The 25,221-nt window shown below is 44.8% G+C and overlaps 1 protein-coding gene across 1 annotated transcript in view; it reads right to left on the reverse strand.

Moving 5' to 3' along the window:
* Positions 1-24,911, reverse strand: part of GPT2 (glutamic--pyruvic transaminase 2) — a 33,979-nt gene extending 9,068 nt beyond the window's left edge. Inside the window, exons 1-4 of the mRNA XM_063141378.1 lie at positions 24,725-24,911; positions 11,903-11,992; positions 10,358-10,466; positions 2,766-2,899 (exon numbers count right to left, since the gene is read on the reverse strand). Coding sequence (XP_062997448.1) covers positions 2,766-2,899; positions 10,358-10,466; positions 11,903-11,992; positions 24,725-24,811 — 420 coding nt within the window. The 5' untranslated portion in view covers positions 24,812-24,911. The remainder of the gene's footprint in view (positions 1-2,765; positions 2,900-10,357; positions 10,467-11,902; positions 11,993-24,724) is intronic.
* Positions 24,912-25,221: the final 310 nt, after the last annotated feature.

Raw genomic sequence — 25,221 nt, forward strand, 5'->3', positions numbered from 1 at the left:
TCTGCCCTGAGTCTCCCAATATCAGCTTCATGGGACAACATGTAATGACGCCTTATTGCAATTGATGCGCTGATGTGCATTAGAACACAAGAAGAGTCATGCTGGATCAGACCAAGGTCCATCTAGTGCAGCATTCTGTTCACACAATTGGCCAACCAAGTTTCCATGGAAAACCCACAAGCAGGACATGGTGCAATAGCACCCTCCCACCCAAGTTCCCCAGCAACTGGTGCACATCCATCCATCTTCCCCAGCAACTGGTGTCCATAGGCATACTGCCTCTGATGCTGGAGGTAGCACATAACCATCAGGACTAGTAGCCATTGAGAGCCTTCCCCTTCAGGAATTTGTCCAACCCCCTTTTAAAGCCATCCAAATTGGTGGCCATCACTACATCTTGTGGAAGTGAATTCCATAGTTTAACTGTGCACTGCGTGAAGAAATACTTCTTTTTATCTGTCCTGGATCTCCCACCAATCAGCTTCACTGGATGAACCCAGGGTTCTACTACTACGAGAGAGGGCAAAAAAAAAAAAGAAGTCCCTATCCACATTCTCCGCACCATGAATCCTTTGTATGTCCCCTTGCAAAGATTAATTCTTTGTTGTTGTTGTTATGGATGTATAGGATTTCCCCTCCTGCAATTGATGTGGTGATGGCCAAAACTTTTCTTTTCCCTATAGCTTTTAAATGTTGAGTTTGTTCTGACTCTATACTGTTAGCCTCACCCTACCCGGTGCCTGTTTACACTTCCCTGTGCCTGTTTGCATTCTCTTTCCCTCCTTATTGTTTACTACAACTTTATTAGATTGTAAGCCTATGCGGCAGGGTCTTGCTATTTACTGTGTAATCTGTACAGCACCATGTACATTGATGGTGCTATATAAATAAATAATAATAATAATAATAAAAGATGGGCTTTCAAAAGGGGATCAGACCAAATCATGGAGGATTGGCTATAATAATTATATAGAACCTCCATATTCAGAGGCAGTTGTGTCACCAGTTGCATGGGGAGGTGGGAGGGTGCTGCTGCACTAACAACTGCATGTGTGTGTGTGTGCGTGCGTATGAGCAACAGCAGAGGTGGGAACGGTTACCTCCAGGACTTTCCCGAAGCATACGGCTGTCCACTGTTGGAAACAGGAAGCTGGGGCTCACTGGACCTGCTCTAGCAGGGCCCTTCTGATATTCTTATCCTCCAGCACAGGGGATCCTCCAAAATACTGGACCACAGCCGGTTACAGCTGAAGCTATGGATGCATTTCATTAACTGGTGGCTTTCATTGTGAAAGCAGCTGAAGAAGTGATTTGTTTCATTAAGCAGAAAGGAAGAAGTGCCGCCAACTCTGGGGAGGTGTGCATTTTCTGGCAAAGTTTGACCAGAGCAGCTCGTTGCTTACGCATCCACCCACCCCCTGGCCCACGGCCAGGTCAGAGGCTGAGAACACTGGATGGATCAATAAACTGCAAAGCCAAGAGGGCCTGCGATACCAAACTGTGCCAGGTGATGGCATTTTAATTAAGGTTTTGCAAGATAGCAAAAAAAATTATTGCCTGGATAGATTAAAAATAAATAAATAGTTGGGTGCGTAAGTCAGCAAGGCAAATATTGACGGATTCGGTTTAAAGTGATCCTACGTCACACGACGTGCCCTGAAGCAGAGATGGGTTTCCTGCCGAAGGTCAGCCAACATTGTACTGGCACTAGTGCACCCTGCCGGGTTACCCAATCTAAGTGGGAAGGAAAAGGGCAAGCGATGGAGGAGGATTTGGGGACAGGTTTAACGGTGGATCACACCACAACTTCCGCCATCGTTTGTGAGCACAGGGTGGCCAGATCAGTACGTCTGAAGTAAGAGATGTTGGAACCCCAAAACCTGAAGAGCACCAGGTTGGCGAAGGCTGGACCAGTACTATCACTTGCCAGGTAAGTCTGCTGGGCGTGGGGTGGAGGCCATCTGAGGGCGCTATGCCAAGGGAAGGCCTGTAGCTCCGTGGTAGAGTTTCTGCTTTGCAGGCACAAGGTCCCAAGTTCGATTCCCGGCAGGGCTGGAAATATTCCTGCCTGAAACCCTGGTGAGCCAGTCAATGGCGATAATATTGGGCGAGATGCTACCAATGGTCGGGGCCAGTATAAGGCAACTTCCTAGGTTCCCACCCCCTGAAGCCAGCGCCGCTTCCCATGTGCTTCAAAGAACATGCCGCACCTAGTCCTGAGGAGGGCCTGTCCATGCAACGTTGGGTGGAGCGGGTGGAAAAAGGAAGGGAAATGATACAAGCAGGGTTTCCGCATGAACAAGCGTAGACACGGAGGTCATGGCTCCCACGATCCTTGAAATGGATAGTGGAAGAGGGGAACAATAAAATACATTAAAATAAAGCAATGAGGGAAGAACACACAATTGTGAATACACAGTACTTGTGAGCACCAGGCCACTGTTAGGAATGCAGCAATTGGGGCCCTTTTTCCTTGCCCCTGTCACCCCTTTCCAGGACAATTTCCAGATCCCTCATCTCAGCCCTCTCCTTTCTATCCTAAAAGCAAATATCCAAATACTGCAGAACACCAAACGCCTCCATGAGAATCGCTTGGGCAGACCAAGTCCGCTAAGGCCTACTTGGTTAAGTTGACCCTACTTGTTCCGAGCAGCCGGTTCGGATTTCATACACTCGGAGGACGCCCCGCTCAGGCTCCCCCACGGTGTAAAGGGTCTTTGCGGTTTGTTTTGGCCCATCAGGCAAAGGCTCAAAGCCAAACCTACGGCAATGCCGTCGCTTGCCCCAGTCGTCAGGTAGATGTTATCGGGATCTGCAGGGACTCCTCCGTCTCGCCGTTCAATGTAGGCGGCAACGTCTTCGCGGATGCAGTTCACCCCTTGGCTGGCGCTGTAGGCACCTGCGCGAGAAAGGGAACAGACCGTCAGAGGCTCATGCTGAAACAAGGGGGAACTTTTTAATACTGACCGGGTTCAACTGATCAGCAGGGGAAATAACACAGCATTGGTTATGTCCCCTGCGGATGCCAGTCGAGCCACCAGGATTACCCTTATTACACACGTTATGTTGTGGGTTGCCATGCCATCCAAACCCAGTGGGCCGCACAGACATATTATTAATTATTATTATTATTATTATTACATTTATATCCTGCTTTTTTTCCTCCAAGGAACCCAAGGTGGCATACATAATCCTCCTCCTCTCCATGTTATCCTCACAACAACAACCCTGTAAGGTAGGTTGGGCAGAGAGCCTGTGACTGGCCCAAAGTCACTCAGTGGGTTTCCATGGCCAAGTGGGGACTAGAACCCGGACCAACCAGCTCCCAGTCCAACACTGTAGCCACTACACCACACTGGTAATGATTTTTCACCCATCCAACAAACCACGGTTTCCAGTAGGGATTGTGGGTAAAAAGTTACTATGCCTGTGCTGCGCACCGGGTACCAACAGTACAGCAACTCATGTCACAACGTGGCTAATTAGGGTAATCCTGGTTGCACGACCGGCACGCACAGCGTCAGGAGAAACAACCAATGCAGCATTGTTTCCCCCAATCATCTGAACACCCCCATTAAGTGTGTGGGATAGGCAGAAGGTGGCTCTCCTGGGATTTCAACTCCCAGAAGCCCTTGCCAGCATGGGCAAGGCTTACAAAAAAATGCTGTGAGCAGCAGTCTAAAACATCTGGAGAGCTACTTTTTGCACAGCCCTGCCATAAACAACTTGCTATCATATATCAAGGTCATGACACATGTCCCATAAATATAAATTTAGCACAGCCATTTTGAAACTCAACCAATATTTTACCTTAGAGCTTCACATTAGAGCAAAAATTAAAACCAGAAAAACAGCTTAAGCTAGTGAGTTGGAGGAGTTGACAGAGCACTGCTCTTAAGTATTCAAGCAAGAAAATATGCTACAACAATACAAAGTTGACAGATCCTGGAAGAAAAATGTTTCATTTGTTACCTTGAAACATGATGGTAGATTGTGACAAATGTAACTGATATCTAGAAAAGGGGTCAAATTATATTACTGGTTGTGTACCCACTTTTGGATTTATTTATTTTATAACAAAAAGCGGGTAACAAATGTCATAAATAAATGAACAATATCATACTGGTCTGTCACTGAGATTTCATAATTTCCCCATATTTTTCATTCAAGACATGCTTCCCCTTAGCAAAACCAGCCAGCTAGGATTTATTTATTTATATTTATTTAAGCATTTTTATGCCGCCATTCAGCCAAAAAAGGCTCTCACGGCGGCTTACAAAAGTATTTCTTGACAGTCCCTGCCCACAGGCTTACAATCTAAAAGACATGACACAAAAGGAAAGGGGATTGGGAGGGAGGAGGAGGAGCGGGGGGGAAGGAAAGCGAATGCAGGCACTACAACCTTAGATTTATTTTTGGTTGAACCATTAGCAGTACCAGTTGCAACCCTTGCACACCTGAGAAGCACTAGTCTGTCTGCCTGGCAGGAAGAGTCTGCCTGACCTATTCAAGATGTCACTTCTGCATGTTGAATGTACCCTTCTGCATGTCAAATGTACAATCAGGTCAATCATCAATGGACCTCTGAGGGATGCAAACTGAATCTGTTTCAAAATACTTTCCTCCATCTAGCACAGCCTTCCTCAACCTGGGGCGCTCCAGATGTGTTGGACTACAACTCCCAGAATGCCCCAGCCAGCTGGCTGGGGCATTCTGGGAGGTGCAGTCCAACACATCTGGAGCGCCCCAGGTTGAGGAAGGCTGACTAGCAGCTTACTTAAAAGACAAAACGGCCCTACAGTCTGCCACCAGAATGCCCTGAATTAGTTGTACGCTTGTCTCCATCAGCCCCAGGTCTAATAGCTTCCATTAATCTCCAAGAAGGCGTTCTCCTTCTCTTGTGAGCACATGCAGTCTTATATAAAAGATCCGCCTTTTACAGGAAACAGAACAATGACCGCACACAGTACTTGCGAGCACCAGGATGTCTTCCAGGCAATGCTTATGTGGAAAGCACATTTGTGTCCCTGTGTGTCTCGCAGCATGTATTTCAGAATCAGAGAATCAGCAGAAAAATGCGTTTTGAGGGCCCATTCATGTTTGTGCAGCCTGCTGGTACTGTTGCAACTTGGAGACCTTTGGGTCTATTTCAGTGGCTGAGTTCACTCAACATGCTAACCCATTCACTGTGGCTTGTTCTTGAAAACTGTGGGTTAACTTGTTGTCTGAACGCAGTGTTTTTTCTGCTGGGTGGGTTATGTTCTCTGAACACAGTGCATTTCCCATGGGGTTGCTTCTTAAACCATGCAGTGCGGCTTGTTAGCCACCCTGAACAAGCCATGGGTTCTCAAGATGGCTTGTATGAGAAAAATAAACCACACTCCATTCAGACAACACAATAACCCATGGTGGGTTAGCGTGTTGTGTGAACCCAACTAATAACTTCCTAACGCCTCATGATTGCAAAGAGACACCGACAAAATGTTGACGGGGAAGAAAAACGCTCAAGAAACCAAATGGCACACCATAATTAATTGTGCTTCTCCAAATACAATCATGTTTATGCTGTAATATTAGGAGAATTAATGGAAAGAACCCTGCCTGGAGAGCTACTGCCTGTCAGTGTTGACAATGCTGGGCTAGGTAGGCCCTGGGTCTGATTCATTATACAGCAGCTTGTGTTCCTAACTTCTGACCACAGCATTTTTTCTAGGATCACAGGGGCTAGAAACTTACCTGTCCAGCAAATAAAGCAAACATGCTTATCATACTGTTTCTGTGCCAGACACCTTGTCTCTATGTAGGAACTGGCCCACAGTTACCACTTCCTTACAGTTCTAGTAAAACGGGTTTCCACATTCAACCATTATTAGGCACGCCTTCATGGACGAAGTAGAAAGTCAGCTGTGGGAGGATAGAGAATAGAGCTACAAGCACAAAGTCCTGCAGCCTATTTGCCACATGGCTACTTAAAATCAGCCCAGCTAGGGCTTCATCTGCCAACTGGCTGAGGTTATTCCAGTTTAGATTTAATATTTAGCGACAGGGAATGTCCGAAGTGCCGCTTTTCAAATGTCTTGCGATATTTCACAGCACTTGCTGTTCCACCCTCCCTCCAGAGACAGGCAGTGATCTACCCTTATCTCATGAGAAAAACCAACAATGTTGACAGTTTATGCTTATCCAAGGACAAGGTTTTCTCAGCAGGTATCAGTCACCAAGGCGTAACGTGGCTGCTTCTCTGTGCGGATTTCTGAAAAGTGTTACATGATCATGCCTTGGGTCTCAGGGAATTTACTCGGGAGTAAGCAGATTCACACACACACACACACACACACACACACACACGAGAAGACTTAAGGCAGCGGTTCTCAACCTGTGGGTTGCGACCCCTTTGGGGGGTCAAACGACCCTTTCACAGGGGTCGCCTAAGACCATCGGAAAACACACCACATATTTCCGATGGTCTTAGGAACCGAGACACCGCTCCTCTATCCGTCTCCAGGAATGTAGTTTACTGTTGTTATATTAAGAGTGTTACCCATGCTACACCATGCTTCAAGACAAAATTTCATTTATTTATAATTAGAAATAAATATTTCACAATATATAATTACATATTGTTTTTGTGATTAATCCCTATGCTTTAATTATGTTCAATTTGTAACAATGAAAATACATCCTGCATATCAGATATTTACATTACGATTCATAACAGTAGCAAAATTACAGTTATGAAGTAGCAACGAAATAATTTTATGGTTGGGGGTCACCACAACATGAGGAACTGTATTAAAGGGCCGTGGCATTAGGAAGGTTGAGAACCACTGACTTAAGGACAGAAAAAGGAAGAGGCGTCTGCGTGGTCATTTCCATCTCATTGTGGGGGGGGGGGGAGTCGAAAGGAACTGAAGTAAACTCTGCTGATATTCTTCCTTTCACCCTTGGGTACCCTTTGCTGAAACATAAACTCCAGCCCACGCGTGTGCAAATCTAACATGATCTTATGATCCTTCACTGGCTAAAAAGAAGGAACCAGATGAAGCTCCCTTTCTTACCCACAAAAAACATACAAGTCCTTGTGAGTTCAATGCAACTTTGGCTGCAGTTCTACACACACTTAGCTGGGGCTTACTTCTGAGCAGACGTGGAGAGGACTGCACGGTTGCTCTCTAGTAAACTTGCTTTGCATCCTAATCTACGTCAGCGCTGTGGCACAACTGAGGCTATGAATATGTTTGAAACTGCCTCTTTCCTTAAAATGCACGGCAGCGTTCAGCATCACCAGGCTTGAAACACTTAGAAGCAAGCCGGCTGTAAAGCGCTGATATTGCTCGAAACCATGTTGTAACTGATTTTAAAATGTCTTTCTGCACTGTGTGATACACTGAAGGTCGTGCAAGAGTTTGGGAAATGCAAGAAATGGCATGCACAAAGCAACAGATTTCAGATTAGTGACTTAGAATTCTAGGTCGCTTTCATGTGTGCCAAACACACACACACACACACCTTCCAGCGGGGTGGAAATAACTTTCCTGTGGTTTGATCTCATTTGGCTGTAGTGTGTGTAAATATTGGAACGACATTTATCGGGCTAAGTCACATCAGCCTTTCCTGTCCCATCTTTGCACTCCCCCTTTCAACGATCTGATGGGAAAACCCCACACTACTAGCTATGTGGTCCCCATATTTATATGCACACCACAGCTATGCAAAAGACCACATCACAGGAAAGCGGTGTGTGTACGTGTTTAAAAAACGAGAGGCCAGTTGAAATTTGGAAACTACCAATTCTGAAACAGAATCTAAAACACGTTGCTCATGATCACAATCCAGGCAGATGGTGATCTGAAAGCAAAAAGCAAGAGGCTATGGTACGGGTCCCCAACACATGCAATTTTGAGAGGGTGTTGTGGGTGCTGTCACAAAATGGCTGCTGCGGTGGCCATGACCAGACACAAAACAAACGTTTTCCAGAAGGCAAACTGGTGAGTCTGAAAGAAAAGGAATTTGCCCAGGAATCTACATACAAGGCAGAGCTGAGCTCCAAAAATATATAGGACTCTTTCGAATCCAAATTGAGGTTGTGCGGGACAGCAGCATTTCATTTTGCAGCACGCAAGCCTTCCAGTTAATAAACAAACAAATCTTAAGAAATAAAATAAAAATCAGCTGGGACAAGGAGCTTTTGGACATGTCAAGAGAGGTGTCTGCAGGCCCGCTGCTGCTAATGGACATACGTTGGAGACCCCAGGGCTGTGTTGCAAACATGTAATGGGCAACTAGCCACATCTGCAACAGAAAGGTCAAGAGCTAATATATCCGTTAAAACATCTGGCTTTGCGTTTGTCACTTTCATAGGTCATGAGTTGCCCAGGTCCGGTAGGTTCCTAGAGCCCACTCCGTAATCTGCAAACGCCCGCTGGCGATGACATAAAAGGCAAGCAGTTATCAGAAAGGCCCTGGACCAGGCACAGCCTAGCAGATCAATCCCTAAAGGTACAAATAACATACGGCTCAGTGCTTTGCACAAAACACAACTCCAAAGAAAGAGAGAGAAAACCTGAAGCAGCACTGAGTGAAGTGTTCACTAATGTCGTGATCGTTGCTGCCTTTAGAAATGTCACATTAACTCTCTTCGCCTGCCAGGAAAGAAAGAAATCAAGACTGTCAGATTCTGTTCTTTCCCTACAGCAAAGGTCCTATCTATAGAACAGCAACTCAGGGCGCAATCCTATGCATGTTTAGACAGGCATGCTGGCTGGGGAATGCTAGAAGTTGTAGGGCGATATTTCCTGTCGAAACATTCATGGGATTTCACCCTTAAACTCTGTTTCTCTAAAACAGAAGGGCATGGGTGGGTAAAATAAAGCCATACAGAACTGGATTGAGTTATGCTACCATTTGATGCACTCCCATCGGGGAATAAGTTTCAATTAAGTCAGTGGAATTAATTTCCTATTAGTAAACAAGGCTAGGATTGGGCAGTTAAGAGTAGGTAGATGGTCACCCGGTTGTCAATCTTACACATGCTTACCTGGGAGTGAGCCCCACCGAACTCAATGAGACCGACTTCTGAGTAGACACACGTAGGATTTCACTGGGGAAACAGCCCTTGTCTGTTTTACACGTTCTCACGCCATAGAGCTTCTATTCATTTATTTATTTATTTACAATATTTATATACCGCTCCCCATTGAAAATTTCGAACGGTGTACAAGATAAAATAAAAAACAGAATAAAACACTTTAAAATAGATTGTAAAAGATGCAAAATGTACAGTAAACGATGGCTAGTCATTAATGTACAGTAAACTGTGGCTAGTCATTTCTACATGAATACTTTCCCTTTGCCAAAATACTCCTTATATGAGAATCCAGACTACATACTCTGGAAGCATCCAGATCTTGTCAGGTGGAACAAATTGAGGACGTCAAGTAAATGTGCAAACTAGCTTTCCTTCCATAATTTATTCTGTAAGCACCCTGGGAGACTCTGTATGCTGCGCACGTCCCGCCTAGCCTAGCTTGCCACCCAAGGCAAGAGGCAACCACCTGCCTGCTGCCGTCTTCCTTGCCAGCTGCAGGTTGCTTGCCCGAAAACCTCGTGAGACTTCAGGGGAGCAGGAGAACATGCTGAGAGGGTGGGTGCTGCTCTTGAGAGCCCTGCTACCCTCTCTCTCGCTGTGGCAAATGCCACAGTGGAAGATCGACAGGCGAGGTTCTCACGAACGCCCGCTAGGGAGGCGGCAGACGCAAGCGGGCAGGAGGAAGCAGTGAAATTCACCCCTCGTCCTCGTCCATTGCCCAATGATGCCGCATAATGGAATAGTTGGCCCTGGATGGAGGGGGCTGAGGCCATTCTGACACTCCCGGCCTGCCTGAGCGAGTGCTTTGCTTTGCCTAACGGGCCGGCTGGCGGCCCAGAGAATATGAACAATGTTTTTTTAAAAATAAATTTAGACCCAAAGCAGCTCCTGGCATGGAATCAGTAAGATCAACAGCCAACAGGTACAGAACACACAGTTCCCTGTGGAAGAGATAATAAAATAAAAATGTCCACGTGGCAGTATCATAAAGTGGAAAATCACTGTACAGCCGCCCAAACTGGAATGCAATACCGGAGTGCAGAAGCTATTTGGATAGGATTGGGGTGGTAGGGTGACAAACACATCTTGCTTTCTTAAAAATAAATAAATAAACAAACAAACAAATAAAAGGATCCAGATGTTCTCTGGATTGTCTTTAAATTAAAGCTTACAGGAATAAGGCTATATTACTCGTATGCTAGCGTCCCAGAATTAAAGACCATGCATCAGAAGACATATCATTTGGAATTAATCGTATTATCAGAGTACCTAAGCTGTTCCCTCCACAATCCTGCAGGATCCGCCTTGCTCTTTCCTTAGAGTCCTCTGGGAAGCTTGGGCTGTCCAACAGATTTGGGTATGTACAAAGTGCAACCACCTGCATGGCCCAGAAAAAGTGCAGAGACGGGTTAGTGCTACGTACTACTTAGGAGTAACATCATTTGAAGCGTAACAATACCAAGCAACCCCTGGCGTTACAACAAACAGTGCAGCCTTCACCATCCTGTGCCCTTCAGATATTTTGGATCAACTCCGATTGGTTCCAGCCAACATGGCTGACAGTCAGGAATTCTGGGAGTTTAATCCAAAACAGTTGGAAGGCATCAGGTTGGGGAAAGCTGAAATCATTTTTCCAGTCTTCCTCCATTACCGAAAGTACCTGATCTTTTTGGACAATGACCCCCTGCTCAGTTTTTGTTTTGTTTTTCAGTTAGACGTTCTAGTTTAAAAATGAAGTGAAATAACTTCGGACTTGTCAGCAGAACCTGGCATCTTCAGAACAATCAATGATGGCAGACTTACACGTCCCACAGTTTTGTTATTGCTTCCCAGGGCCTTGATACTAAGGCACCGTTTCGGTTACAGCAACTTTGCTGGCGGTGGGTAGCCACTTGCTCTTGGCGTCGGGTGGAGAGCTTCTAGAGAAAGTCTTCTAGAGGTTTGGGACATCAAGCCCCATCAGCCCCGGACAGCATGACCAACAATTAAAATTACTGGGAGCCATAACCCAAATCTTCTGGAGGTTGGGGAAGATGGACACCTTTACAAACAAGCTTGCTCTAGAACAAATGCTGCTATTAGATGCACATCCCAACTTTCTTCCATGAAATTCAAGATGGCAGACACAGCGTCATAGTTACCTCCGTGCCCTAAAGAGCTTCACCGGCGGAGTATCAGAAACACAACAAGTCACGTTCGTCTTTTGCAAGCCTGTTGGTCAACTTGCCCTAGGTCTTATTCACCCCTTCAATGTCCCAAACACACACACACACACACACACACACACACACCAGTTGCCAGCTACTTGCTGGAGCCTGCTCTGGCCACAGGGTTGCCAACATGAATTGCATCCCACTCTAGTTTCCAAGCGGGAGAAACAAGGCGTTGTGGTCCGTGTTGGCAGCGTTAGCAGGACCTGCCTTGCTCTGGCTGCAACGGAGCTTATCTAAGGAGACCAGGTTTGTTGAAACTGTTTCAGCCCGAGGGCCAAAATCCATTTCAGAGCTCTCTTCCGGGGGTTAAAATACCAGCTTATTTTAACTTAATGCTCTCAGTGCCAGTAAGTCAGTCTTAGGAGAGGCGTTTCAACCTTTTCGAATGGAGGCAAAAATGGTGGAATTTTAACAAATAATAGGTGGTTCTGGGAAAAGGCTGGGGTCAGGGGAAGGTGTGGTTGCCATTTACGGAAACCTTTTGGGCCAGATTAGGAACCCCGGAGGGCTGGATGTGGCCACCAGGCTTGAGGCTCCAAACCCCCGAAGTAGACAACTGGAGAACGGAAGCAGAGCCTCCGCGGCTCAAGAACCATCTTACCTGACGGAGGAAAGTGATCGGCTGCTGTCCCATGGCGTGTGCATCACCGATGTTGGCCTTGATGACCTCCGTGAAGGGCTTTTTGATTCCCTGAAGGGGGGGAAGCACAGAAGTCATCCATCTAAGTTTTATAGAGGCAGAGCAAATGAGACAGATGCAATGACTCACTTTAAATAATAAATAAAATGAGTAAACTCACTTTTACACACCTCGCCATTTGCAAAGAAACATCTGCAAAGGAAGAAGGCTCCCTACAGCACCTTGAAAGCTGGAAGTTTTGACTAGGGTTATCAGGGATAAAAGAACTGCGGAGTCAGAAAGAGAGAGAAATGACCCCTGGTCTTCTGTGAAATGGCATATGTGGGGCAAATAAGCATTGGTTTCTTAACCCGGTGCATTTGAAGCAAAATAAAACACACCCTCATTCTCAAGGGATGGTACACTTGTATCTTCCTACACAGAAACATCTCCCAAGAAGCAGGCCTATGGTTCATTTTTGTTCCTATAGTAAGACTAGAGATGTGAAGGCCTGGAAAAAACCCAGAAAAATTCAGAAAAAAACCTGTTCTTTTCTGTTTTTTCCCGAAGCCTCTTTTTTTTTCCCCGAAAAATTGAAAAAAATGAAGAAAAAACAGATTACGAGATGTTTTATTTTAGCAGGATGAATAAAATGTTTAAGACAAGGTGTTCAGATATTTACTTCTCCAAATGATTTCTAAAAACTGTACAGTATCAGATTATTACAATGTCTGTGCACCAAGGACAAGCAAGTCCTAGGTTGCAAACTGAGACTACAACTCTCAAATGCAAGAGCACGATGCATTTCTGCCTCTAGGGGGCAGCACTGCCATTGAAGCAGAGACTGAAAATAATAGTGATAGCTATAGGTCAGAAAATGAGTCTGATTAAATTTCATGCATATTCATTGAATCTTGGTTCCCCCTTTTTTCTCAGTTCTTTTTATGGGAATGGGTGCTTTATGTCTTGACACTGGAGGAAGCGGAAACATAAATAATTTTCTTTGTTACTAATGTTTGTGGTTTCTTCTGTTGTTGTTGTTTTAAATTGATTTTTTGCCCGTCTCTTCATAAACTGGCAGAACCAAAGAGGTTCCTTACAGTTCAGGTGTTCCTAACAGTTCAGGAGCTTGTAGCTCCATTTGTTACCTAAATTTTTTTTAAAAAATTAAATTTGTAATAATTGTTTGAACACACTGTACTTTTAATATACCAAATGTAATAATTTTATGCCAAACCAACTTGGACATAATTACATTATATGTTACTAAAGTAACGAAGTGACTTTCAATCTATTAAAAGTGCTAATATTGCATTATTTCAATTTTTCCAAAAAAACCCGTTTTTTTCCGAAAACCCCTGGAAAAAACCCGGGTTTTTTCCCATGGCTTCAAATTTTTTGGAAATTTTACATCTGTAGGTAAGACGTGGATGGGGTCTTGAAGGCTCTGATGTCAGTGGGGTGGTGAATGTGCTCCAGGTTTCAATCAGAATTCTATCATAGTGATCCAATATTGGAGAGCAAATTTAGAGTTCTGAATGAAAATCAGGAGCGGATTCACCTCCCCACTGACATCGGAGCCACCAGCCTCGAATGCGGGAGCTGCAAATTTGAACTCTGGAGACCCAGATTCAAACCCTTGCTCATCCATGAAGTAAACTTGGTGGCCAGGGGGGAAAGTCCTTGGGTGCAACCAGACATTTTGCTCCCAAACTTTGTGCTGACAGATGTCTTTCCCCCCTAGGGCATTTGGCTTAATGAATAATATCCTGGTTTTATCAACATTTAAGAGAAGTCCTGCTGGATCAAAGGTCCACTGAATTTAGACAGTCTGTTTCTAATAGTTTTGTAGGGCTGCTGGTTAGGGGCTGCTCAGAGTTGTAGTCCAAGTTAGGGTAGGCTCTCTTAGGGTTTTGTACTGTGCTTGCTACAAAGGAAATGTCTGGGAGGCACTGATATTGTGTCTTAAAACTAGGGTGACCATATGAAAAGGAGGACCGGGCTCCTGTATCTTTAACAGTTGCATAGAAAAGGGAATTTCAGCAGGGGTCATTTGTATATATGGAGAACCTGGTGAAATTCCCTCTTCATCACAACAGTTAAAGCTGCAGGAGCTATACAAGAGTGACCAGATTTAAAAGAGGGCAGGGCACCTGCACCTTTAACTGTTGTGATGAAGAGGAAATTTCACCAGGTTCCCCATATATACAAATGACACCGGCTGAAATTTCCTTTTCAATACAACTGTTAAAGATACAGAAGCCCTGTCCTCCTTTTTATATGGTCACCCTACTTAAAACACACTCACAAGGTACAGCCTGCTTTTTACTCTTTGCAATTTATGACAAAAGTTTTGGGGGTGTTTTTGGAATGGTACAGACAGTTACCATTTTTGGTGAAAACTAACAGAGAGAGAGAGAGAGAGAACATCTGACTAGCATTGACTTACAATCAAACTCTCTTTATATGATAAGTAATGATCTTGTTCACACAACACAACAAAACAGAGTATGGGTTGCTATCGAACCATGGGTTGTTACTGAATTGTTGGTTGTTGTTTTTATCATTTTTTTATTATAAGTTACAACAAAACAAAAAATGCAAGTGTAACTACAGTTTCAAATATTACATTAAAAAAGTAAAAAAGTAAAAGTAAATTGGTCCATTCATGAATGGTGCCTATATACCACTGTTTCAAATGTTGCTAGTAGGTTGTTGTGTTGTGTGAACCCAGCTGTGCTAACAAACCATGTTTTGTTAACCATTAGCAGCCTATAGTTCACAAGTCACGGGTTCTCTTAGTGGGTTGTTCATGGTTAGCAAACCATGGTTTCTGAGCATGGCAGGGTTCACACAACACAACCACCCCACGATTCAACAGCAACCCACACTCAACCCATAATCAGGCTTATCATGTTGTGTGAACCCAGCCAATAGCTTCAACATCAGGCACTTTTTTTCTTTCCTCCCCCTTACTGGCTTTGTTTACCACCTTATGTGATGAAGAGTTCTGAAGAGCTCGAAAGCTTGTACAGTGTTTTGCAGCCTCTAAGTTAGCCTCAAAAAGAGACTATACTAATAGCCTTCTTTTCCTTTGGGATTTTTCTTTCGGAAAATGATTTTGCATTTAAAAATTCACCAAGCATAACGATATTTAACCCACCCACCCCAAAAGACACCTTAAATGTATTGGGTCAGCACGTGCAAAAACATTTATTATCCAAAAGCTGAGCGTGTTCTCCATCTCTCATCGAGAGTTACACAGATTGGAATTGAGAGAACATTTAAAAAACACTGCAGCAGACAACTGTTGGATGGTTAACAGAGCAATGGGTACCATGGATACAAGGTTAAAGATCTTTGTGGCATGCAGCTCAGGAGAGGGAGAGCATGTTGTATCAGATGGTACGACTCAGGTCCCCTTAAAGTGCTGGCAAAAGTACAAAGACCATCCAGAAACGGACTGCTGAGTCTTAACACCATTCCAGGATCTAATTTCATTTACACAAGACATCCCAGAGAGACGATTTTTCCTCCTTGACATGAAAAGCAACACAGCTAGGTGGGGACCCACAGCAGGGTTACAAACTTTTCTTCGACTGGGCCTCATTTCAAAAAGTCCTGGACAATTCCTGGAGATTTCCCCCATAACCAGAAAAGAAAAGCCTAAGCTACAGAATTGCTGCTTTTCATGCAGCCTCTATTTCTGCTAAAGAGTCAGCTGCTAAAGGCAAAGGAGGGAAAAAAACCCAACAGCAACAAAATGAGTAACCCTAGTACAGTGTGGCTGGCCATTTAAATGCAGGCTTCTTTTCCGGGGTCTCGGGGGGTGGGTGGGGACAGGACCCAGCCCCTCCACTCATTTGAGATTAGGGAGAAAGAAACTTTTAGGTCAGAAGGCAGGATAGGCAGAATTCCTCCAAGAGGTGTTTTGGGGATCTGAATAGTAAATCATCCCCCTTTTAACCGGATGGCAACATATATTTAGAGATATGAAACTTTCTTCCAAATAAGGATGCTTAGAATTGCTGCAACCCTCTGCATGATGAACTTAGTGGTACTTCCTTCCGAGTAAACATTTGCAAAGGGTTAGGCTGCAAGTCAATCAACCAGCCTCCTTTTCCCCCAACAAGAGAAAACCAATTCAAGCATGGATAGATTCAGCATTTATTTCCTCACTGATTTATAACCTGGCTTTCAACCAAGGACATGACACTCAAGGTAGCTGACAGTGACTCTGTTCAGACAACATTATTATTATTTATTTATATTATTATTTATTTATATAGCACCATCAATGTACATGGTGCTGTACATACTAAGTCACGGTGATTAAGCATTTTGAGCTAAACATTATGGCTTAGTGCGTCATGTGAACCATAACTTAGCACATCATGTGAACCATTCCTAACCATGGTGGCTACCTAACCACAGTTTAAACACACTCATTAACCACTTGCTGCAAAAGGGTTAGCAGCCTAACCATGGTTTAGCATGTTGTCTGAACAGCTCCACTAATAAACAAAGCATCTCTATAATAGACTAAAACAAGGGTGGGAAAAAAATTGATCTCCCAATATTTTGCACTTCAATTCCCAGCATTCCTGATTATTGCCCATGCTGGCAGGGGCTTCTGGGAGTTGGAAGTCCACAACGTTAGGAGATCTTCCTTCTGCCTACTTCTGCACTAAAACACTTTTTAAAAACGTTATTTACAAGAGCTTCTGAAAGCTTGATAGTACAATCTTATACATGTCTACTTAGAGGCAAGCCCCCTTCAGTTCAACTGGACTTATTTACCCCCAGGTAAGTGCATATAGGATCGCCACCCAAATTGGCAATTTATTGGATAATCCTAGTCATGTCTACTCAGACATAAATCTCACTGAGTTCAATGGGCTTACTCTCAGGAAGGTGAGGGCAGGATTGCTGCCTAAACCTCCCATTATCAAATAGGCTCCCGGCAGATGCAATTGCCCTGCTGTAGTTTGCGCTGGTGGGACGTGTGTGTAATTCAAGTTGACAAGTGCTGCAGTCAAAGGGACAGGCTAAGCAGTCTTGGGTATTGACCTCAAACGGCACTAGACACTTTGATGAGTCTTTTGGCTCCCTAGAACGGGATGATGTAACTGGAGGGAAATTTCATAACAAGATCCAACCTGAGGTTACAAGTTTGACGTATATTGCTAGAACTTAGCCAAAAAATAAGTGCAAAGGTACTGTTTGGCTACCAAAACTCCCCCTTTAAGTTATTAACCTGGATGTAATACAGTTCAACTTTTTTAACCAAAAATAATGCTCAGAGGGTCTATAGACTTCCCTGTACATGGGTGGGCAGACTTCAAGCTTGTGGAATGAACTTGATTATTTTTTACTAAACCCACCAGCCTTCAGAATCACGTACAAAGAGCACATACTTAAAATGCAAGAATTCTGAGCACAGGAATTTGTTTCAAGTACCAGAACTTGACTGAGCTCACAGCCTTTCCACACAAAACCCCACTCCTGGTTATCCCAAGATACCTTCATTTCTGCAGTACAATTTGGAGAGGGAGGTGAGTGGCAGTTCATTTTGTTCTTAAACAACGGGGAATCAGAACTCCTTGCAGATCTACTGCAAGTCACCCAAATATTGACCAGTTGATCCCAATCTACCTTTTAGCCAGCCCTGATGTACGTTTCTCCTCCTATTAAGGCAACTCTGAAAGTGGATGAATCAATTCTGAATAATTTACTTTAAAAGAAAAGAGAAAGGGCTTTGGATCTTTCAGGCTGTATTCCTAACTTTGTATTATCCTGTAAAATCAACAGATCCGTCTTGAGTTTAGCATGGGAACACTCTACGGCTGTACAGTGCAATGCAGATTAACATCAGCATCATAGATGATGGGTATATCTACAGTACATACTTAACCCAGCATTTTACCAAGGTTTCCATTTCCAGATTCTTTGCAGGATTAAGCAGCGAGATAAAAATACGTGTTATATATTTGCATATCATGACGTCTACATCACGTGTCAAAATGACACAGTTATTCTAACTACTCTTAGCTAAAAGAGCTTCCCCAGATATGCTGTTTTTCTGATCATGGAATGTCTTAAGATGACTCCATGAACAGATAAATATAAAATATGCCAGAATTGGATATCTACTTTATTTTCTTAGTATGGTCCCAGGAACAGGATCCTAGCTTCTTGTCGAGTTGTGTCCTTGGCACATTACCAGGTATGTACTCAAAGGATCTCATAAAAAAGAAGGAAGGAAGGAAGGAAGGAAGGAAGGAAAGAAAGAGAGAGAAAGGTGATCAACACAGTATAAAAAAATTTGTTAGGAGAGGCATAAAAGTCAACCCAGCACATACACATTTGTTCAAACCAAGCAGCCTTCAATCTACCCTAGTAAGTCATGTCAATGGCATTGTATACAAATTGGAAAAGGTTTCCTATTACAGAACACACGTCCATCTAAGTTTTCTCCACATGGGCGAAGAGCCAAAGAGCTTATTATGCATACTCAAAAGGGGCCTCTGCAGAACTTGTGCCACACCAAGTTAAACACAACACATCTGACACTTATGAGCCTAAACCTTCCTCTTTCTGGCCTGCATACAGGTCAGTAGAACAAAACAACATGTAAACTTGCCCGAGGGCTTCGAGTTTGCCTGGTGGGACTTCTGTTTTTCTTTGAAACCCTGACTCTGTGATATAAAATGAACCAGTGTGGTGTAACGGTTAGAGTGTTGAACTGAGACTTGGGAGGTCTGGATTCTAGTTCCCACTTGGCCATGAAACTGACTGGGTGACTTTTGGCCGGTTACTGACTTTCAGCCTAACCTACCTTGCAAGGTTGTTGTGAAGATAAAATGGAGAGGAGGCAGCCCACATAAGCTGCCTTGGGTTCCTTGCAAGAGGAAAGAAGGTGGGATATAAATGTATTATAAATAAAAATAACAATAAATGTGAGCCTTTAAAAAAAAATCTTCCCCTCAATTTCAAAAGCAGTTTCCTGCATGGTATTGGGGTGAGGAGGGGGTTGCCAACTCGGCTTCGTCCTTTTTCTTCTGCTGCCCCTTACGCCTGGAACGCTCTTCCAGAACACTTGAGAACTACAAACTCAATCACTGCTTTTAAAACTCAGCTAAAAACTTTTCTTTTCCCTATAGCCTTCAAATATTGAATTTGTTCTGACTCTATACTGTTAGCTTCACCCTACCCGGTGCCTGTTTACACTTCCCTGTGCCTGTTTGCATTCTCCTTCCCTCTTTATTGTTTACTACAACTTATTAGATTGTAAGCCTATGCGGCAGGGTCTTGCTATTTACTGTGTTATCTGTACAGCACCATGTACATTGATGGTGCTATATAAATAATAATAATAATAATAATAATAATAATAATAATGATGACGGCTTTTGGGGGAGAAGCAGAAAATGTCAGAAGCAGAAAATGTCAGAAGTAAAACATCCCCTCCCCAAATTTTCCAAAAATCCCTGTTTCTGACATTTTCTGTCCTCTCTTTTTTTGCAGGCCTTCACATCTGTAACTGCTTTTATAATAACAAACTCAAAATTCCCTTGGGAATATGAAATTAGCAATAGTAATGTTTTCTCCATTCATGATTCGGCATGGCAAAGTCTAGGAAAAATCTACCATGGGTACAGTTTAGCGTCCATTCCCCCCCCCTCCCAGTAAAAAATTAAAACTCTGGGCAAAGTATCATCCACAGTGCCAATGCACTGGACCAGCCTTCCATGACATGAACCCCCTCCAAATGTTTCAGACTTCAGTTCCCATCAGCCCCGGCCAGTATAAGCAGTGGTCAGAAATGCTGGGAATAGTAGTCCAAAATATCTCAAGGATACCAGATTCAGGCAGGCTGCTGTGCACTACAACTCCCATTGCTCTCAGCCAGCATAGCCAATGGCCAATGTTGGCTGAGGATGATGGAAGTTGCACCCCATCACATCTGGAAGGCACCAAATTGGGGAAGGCTGATTGAGAGACAAATTATGGAGATCCATCATTGGTCTTCGGAAAGTACAGGTTATATTATTGCTATGAATCACTGCCTTCCGAGTTAGTAGATAGCCATGTGCTTACACAGACTGGATAAGAGAGGATTCCTCTCGTTGCGATACTGATAAAGGAAAGCAGTGACACATTTACAGATTGTGCAGTGCAAAGTTTTACGCTGGGGGGATGAAAGGGCAGATTACCCAAGCAAAGCAGTGACGAAGCAAATATCAGCTAGAGAGACCTTTTTCTCTCTCTCTTCATAGACAGAGGGGGGGAAAGTTCTACGACGCCCAGCTTGGCTGGCTGCAGTATGCTGGACATTGTAGGACTCTACTGTCTAAACATGCATAGGATTCCCCCCTTTGCACACAGAAAGCCTAAATCTGGATTGCATGTAACTGACATTCTCCTGGTCAATTTCAAGTGCACACTTACCCCAATAGCCAACATTAACCTTTCTCAATGCAGATAAACTGGATATGATAGTTTTATTTATTTATTTATTTTAAACACAAAACTCCCCCAAATTACGCTTCTCCTGTGGTATTGGTCCATGCCTGGTGAATTCTTCCTAATTTAATGTGTGGGTGTGCATGCATGCATGAAGACTCACAAGCCTGAAACCTGAGTAAACGGAAGAGAACTAAAGTAATCAAAAGCTGAAAGAGCACTAACTGGGATGATAAAGCCAAGGCTTGCGATTGCCCAATCTGAGGCCCACACCACTGAATGTTCCTCCCCACCCCCCATAAATCCTTCTAAAAAGAGAACTAGAGCATCAAGGAGAAGGGCCAGGGCCGGCCCTACCATTACGTGGAGTGAAGCAGTGGCCTCAGATGCTGGAGTTGGCGCTAGGCGGTGAGATGAACATAGAAAGCCACCTCATACCAAGACAGATCATTGGTCCATCTAGCTTAGTATCATCAATGCTGATTGGCAGCAGCTGTCCAGGATTTCAGATGGGCGTCTTTCCTGGTTCAGCCTGGAGATACTGAGCTACGAGGGTGTTGGAGAATGGAGCTGTGCATGTGCCGCACAACCTGCTTTGTGCCCCCTAAGCTGGCTTGCTGCCCTCAGGTTCGGCAGAGGATGCCTTCCCTTTGCTGATGTCAAAGAAAGATTCAGCTCCTACACCTGGAATAGAGGAGCGGAGATGCCATCTTGCCTTTTGCCTCACAGAACAAAATGTCTTGGGCTGGCCCTGAGAAGCGTTCCGGACTAACCTTGTAAGCATCATCTGCACTTTTGACATGGAGGGATTTTTTATTATTATTTTGGTGTGGAAGTGCATTGTCTGAGCCCCCACCTGCAGCAAGCTTGAGAAAGGGGTTCAGAACTGAGAGACACAGTGAATAAATGTCATTGGTAGAGGTTTCTTATTCCAGCAAGAATTGATGCTAAGTTAACCATAGAGAACCTCTGAAATTTTTACAGTGCAATCCTATGCATGTCTACTATGAGATAAGTCCCACTGAGTTCAGTGGGGCTTATTCCCAAATAAGTGAATATAGGATTGTAGCGTTACTGCCTGCAAATGAACCAACACACCTTAAGACCTTAGTCTCAAAGCAACTTAAAGGCCCCGTTCAGAAGTCACTTTAAACCAGTGCTTCCCAAACTTTTTCAGGTCACCGCCCTCTTGGTTCCACAAATTCATGCCCAGTGCCCCCTACCCTATAAAAATCATTATTCAGAATAGCAGTTTTCAACGACCCACTAAGGAAGATAATAACAATAAAATTCAAAACAGTAACAATTAATTTAATATTTATACAAAATCCAAAGCACCCGCCGCAGGCTTGCCGATGGAGGGAGGGAACAGAGAGTGAACGCCTCTGTTTGCAGCTAGCGTGGCAGAGCACACCAAGCAGGGTATGTCTCTTCATTAGCGTTTTGGTGCTTTTGAAAGATTTCAATTCACCATTAAAAGGACTCTTCTTAAACAGTATTAATACATGTGTGGATTCTTCCCCTATATGGCTTGGGACCAAACTACCTTCTCCCATAAAAATGTCCCTGGGTTTTAAGACCTTCTGGAGAGGCGCTTCTTGGAAAAGACCACCTCAAGTACCCCCCTGCCGCCCCCTTGCCTCTTAGCACCCCCGTGCCTCCCCCTTGCCTCTTAACGCCCCCTCCCATGCAATCCCACCCACCCCAAGGGGGCGGTACCGCCCACTTTGGGAACCACTGCTTTAAACAATGGCTTTAACCATGGTAGTTAAGCCAGAAAGCCAGGCTGTGTTCAGAATACACCTTAAACCACGGCTTTAACCATGGTGAACAAAGCAAAAAGTCTTATTCACCATAGTTAAAGCCATGATTTAAGGTGTCTTCTGAACCCAAAGACCAATAGATGTACTGTGCCATAAGCTTTTGTTGGAATAGATTCTGAAGAACTGAACAGTTATCTGCCCTGTTACATAAGGCAACAGGATCTTTGATTACATCAGAGGGCAGCAGAGGCAGGAGAAAAGTAAATATTATTTTATGAAGTATATGATCACATTCTCACACAACCGCATGACACAGAAAGTGGGAAGTGGCCAGCTGTTTTTCTCTCTGTGTTTTTAAGGACTTCTGATTAAGTTTAGCAAAAGCATTATGGTGCAGAAAATTGAAATGTTTACATTATGAAAGTACCATTTTAGTTTCTCAGTTCTTTAAACACACATGGTTCTTTCCTGAGTGCAGTGTGAAATTTCTGCAGTCACAAGAAAACTCTGTTCAAAAAGAGGACAGCAAATGTTTTTGGTGTTGTGAAAAACCCCAAAGGGAAACTGTCTGAAAATCATCTCTAAAACAATTACTGAGAAACAAAACGTTCCTCGCTGGTTTAAGGAAGTAGAAACTTTATTTCCCCAAACATCTATAAGTTTTATGTGGAAGCCAATTTCATTGAAATAAACTGGATTTACTTCACTGAAGCTGGTACAATCTGGACTACAGAAAGTTAAGGCTGTGATCCTAAATGCACTTACTAGAGAGGAAGGCCCACTACATTTTGAGAAACTTATACTTCTGAGTACACAAGGGTAGAGTCTGAAAGAGCGAAACAGGTACCTGAGGATGGCTGTGCTTTGAAAAGGCTGCAAAGGAACTTTCTTGAAAAGGGGAATATTAATTTACTTGTATGTGGTGGGCTGCTTCCCTTCCTCTTTCCTCCCCCCACCCTGTGTGCCCTATATAATAGAAGTATCATATAACTAGATGTAGCTGCAGAAGTGTGAAAACAGCATCATTTTCAAACCTTTGGAGCAACAATAAGGGGAAACATTTAGATGGAGTAGAAGATGGGATGGATCCAGATTCAGTCCTACTTAGAGTATGACCACTGAAATAAATTATTATTATTTATTGTTTATTGCATTTTTATACTGCCCAACAGCCGACACAGCAATTTCCATAGGGTAGCCATGTTCAACTCTTACAGCAAAAACAGCCGAGAGTCTTGCAGCACAATCTGGTATGTGTCTAAACATGCATAGGATTGGGCCCTAACACATTTATTATGGCATAAGCTCTCGCGGACTTCATCAGATGCATGGAGCCCAGGGTGACCATAGGAAAAGGAGGACAAGGCTCCTGTATCTTTAACAGTTGTATAGAAAAGGGAATTTCAGCAGGGGTCATTTGTATGCATGCAGGAACTGGTGAAAATCCCTTTTTATCACAACAGTGAAAGCTGCAGGAGCCCTGTCCTCTTGACCAGATACAAATGGAGCATTACTGAGAGTTTCAGATGTATAGGCAGGACATATGGGGGAGGAGGGAGAATGGTAAACTGAGTTCAGAAGGGAATTAGGTGCAGAAAGTGACAAATCACATGATTAAGAGTGGTCATTCACAGCATAGCTGTTGCTGATAACGCAAACACTGGCACTACGTACGCCAATCAACACAGGTCAAGTTAATCACGACTAATTTATGTCCAACTAATGGGAATTGTAATCCAACACGACTGGAGTGCTCCTGCTGGAGGGAATCTGGTCTATGCAAAGTCTGTGTGCGTGTGGTTTGAATCCAATGTTACTCTTACTTCGAGTAGACCCATTGACATGAATGAGACCTAACTTAGTCATGATGAATTTGTCACAGTCTACTCTAAATAGGCCTAAGGTTGGATACTACCCTGTGTATGCCAGCACCATTGGTCCTACGTGGAGTAGACCCATTGAAATGAACGTCAGCTAATTGTGACTAACTGAAGTCTCGTTCATATCAATGAGTCTGCTGTGAGTAGGGCTAGCATTGGATATTACCCTTGGGAATGAAGCCATATCCCGAAGGCCTCCCCGGGGTTCAATTCTGCTCAGGTTGTTAATGCAAGAACTTAGCCCCAGCGTGCCGCCGCCGCCGCCGCCTCCACCGCTTGCCGGCTGTCTGTCTGGCGGGCGGGCCTCCCTCGCCTGCCCCAATCAAGAGCCTCCGCGGCGGAGGAGTGGCCCGGGGGCGCGGCAGCCCCGCCAGGCCGGCAGCAAGGAGGCGAGCAAAAGGAGGCGATGGCTTCCAAAGCCCCTGCGGCACAGACCGGGCAGGCCCGCCGGCCGTGGGCAAGACCACCCCCCTGCTAGAAGCCAGCCTGTCGCTGTGCCAAATCAGCGGCAACACACTGGGGCGTGCGCGCGCGTGTGCTGACAGCATGCGTGTGCAGGCCAGCCTCCCTGCGTTTCGGGGCTCTTTCGTGAGCAAAGCAGCCTTTTGCAAAATCATCATCCTCATCGAATAAATAATACTAATACTAATAACAACCCCCTTCATCCCGCCTCCATTCCCCCCGCTGGCCGTTACCTTCCGCAGCTCCTTCTCGATCTCGCCCGCTTTCAGGACAATGGGCCCCCGCACGGCGTACTCCACCGCTTTCACCTGCGGGTTCATGGACTCCAACGTGAGGATCTTCTCGCGGGTCGGCTTCTCCTTGACCTGCACCGCGGAGGCCTTGGCCGCGCTGTTCCTGCGCACCGGCGCCGTTGGCAAGCCGCGGGGCCGGGCCGCGGGGCAGGGCTGCTGCGGCGGCGCCCGCGGCTCTCTGCCGGCCACCAGCGAGGCGACGAAGCGCACGGCCGCCTCGCTCCTCTCGGGCTTGCAGCAGCCCGGGCGGCCGGCGCCGGCGGCGGCTTCTCTGGCGAGCCCCGAAAAGCGATGCATGCTGGCCGGCTCCGGAGGGCCCCTTCCAAACGCGGGGGGGAATCCGAACTCAAGCTCGCCCGCCGCGTCTCTCCCAAAAGAGGTCTGGAGCGCCGCCGCCGCCGCCGCCGCCGCCAGTCCGCATGAGCAACGCCCGGACA

The sequence above is a fragment of the Elgaria multicarinata genome, chromosome 14 (assembly GCF_023053635.1).
Source record: "Elgaria multicarinata webbii isolate HBS135686 ecotype San Diego chromosome 14, rElgMul1.1.pri, whole genome shotgun sequence".
Lineage (NCBI taxonomy): Eukaryota > Metazoa > Chordata > Lepidosauria > Squamata > Anguidae > Elgaria > Elgaria multicarinata.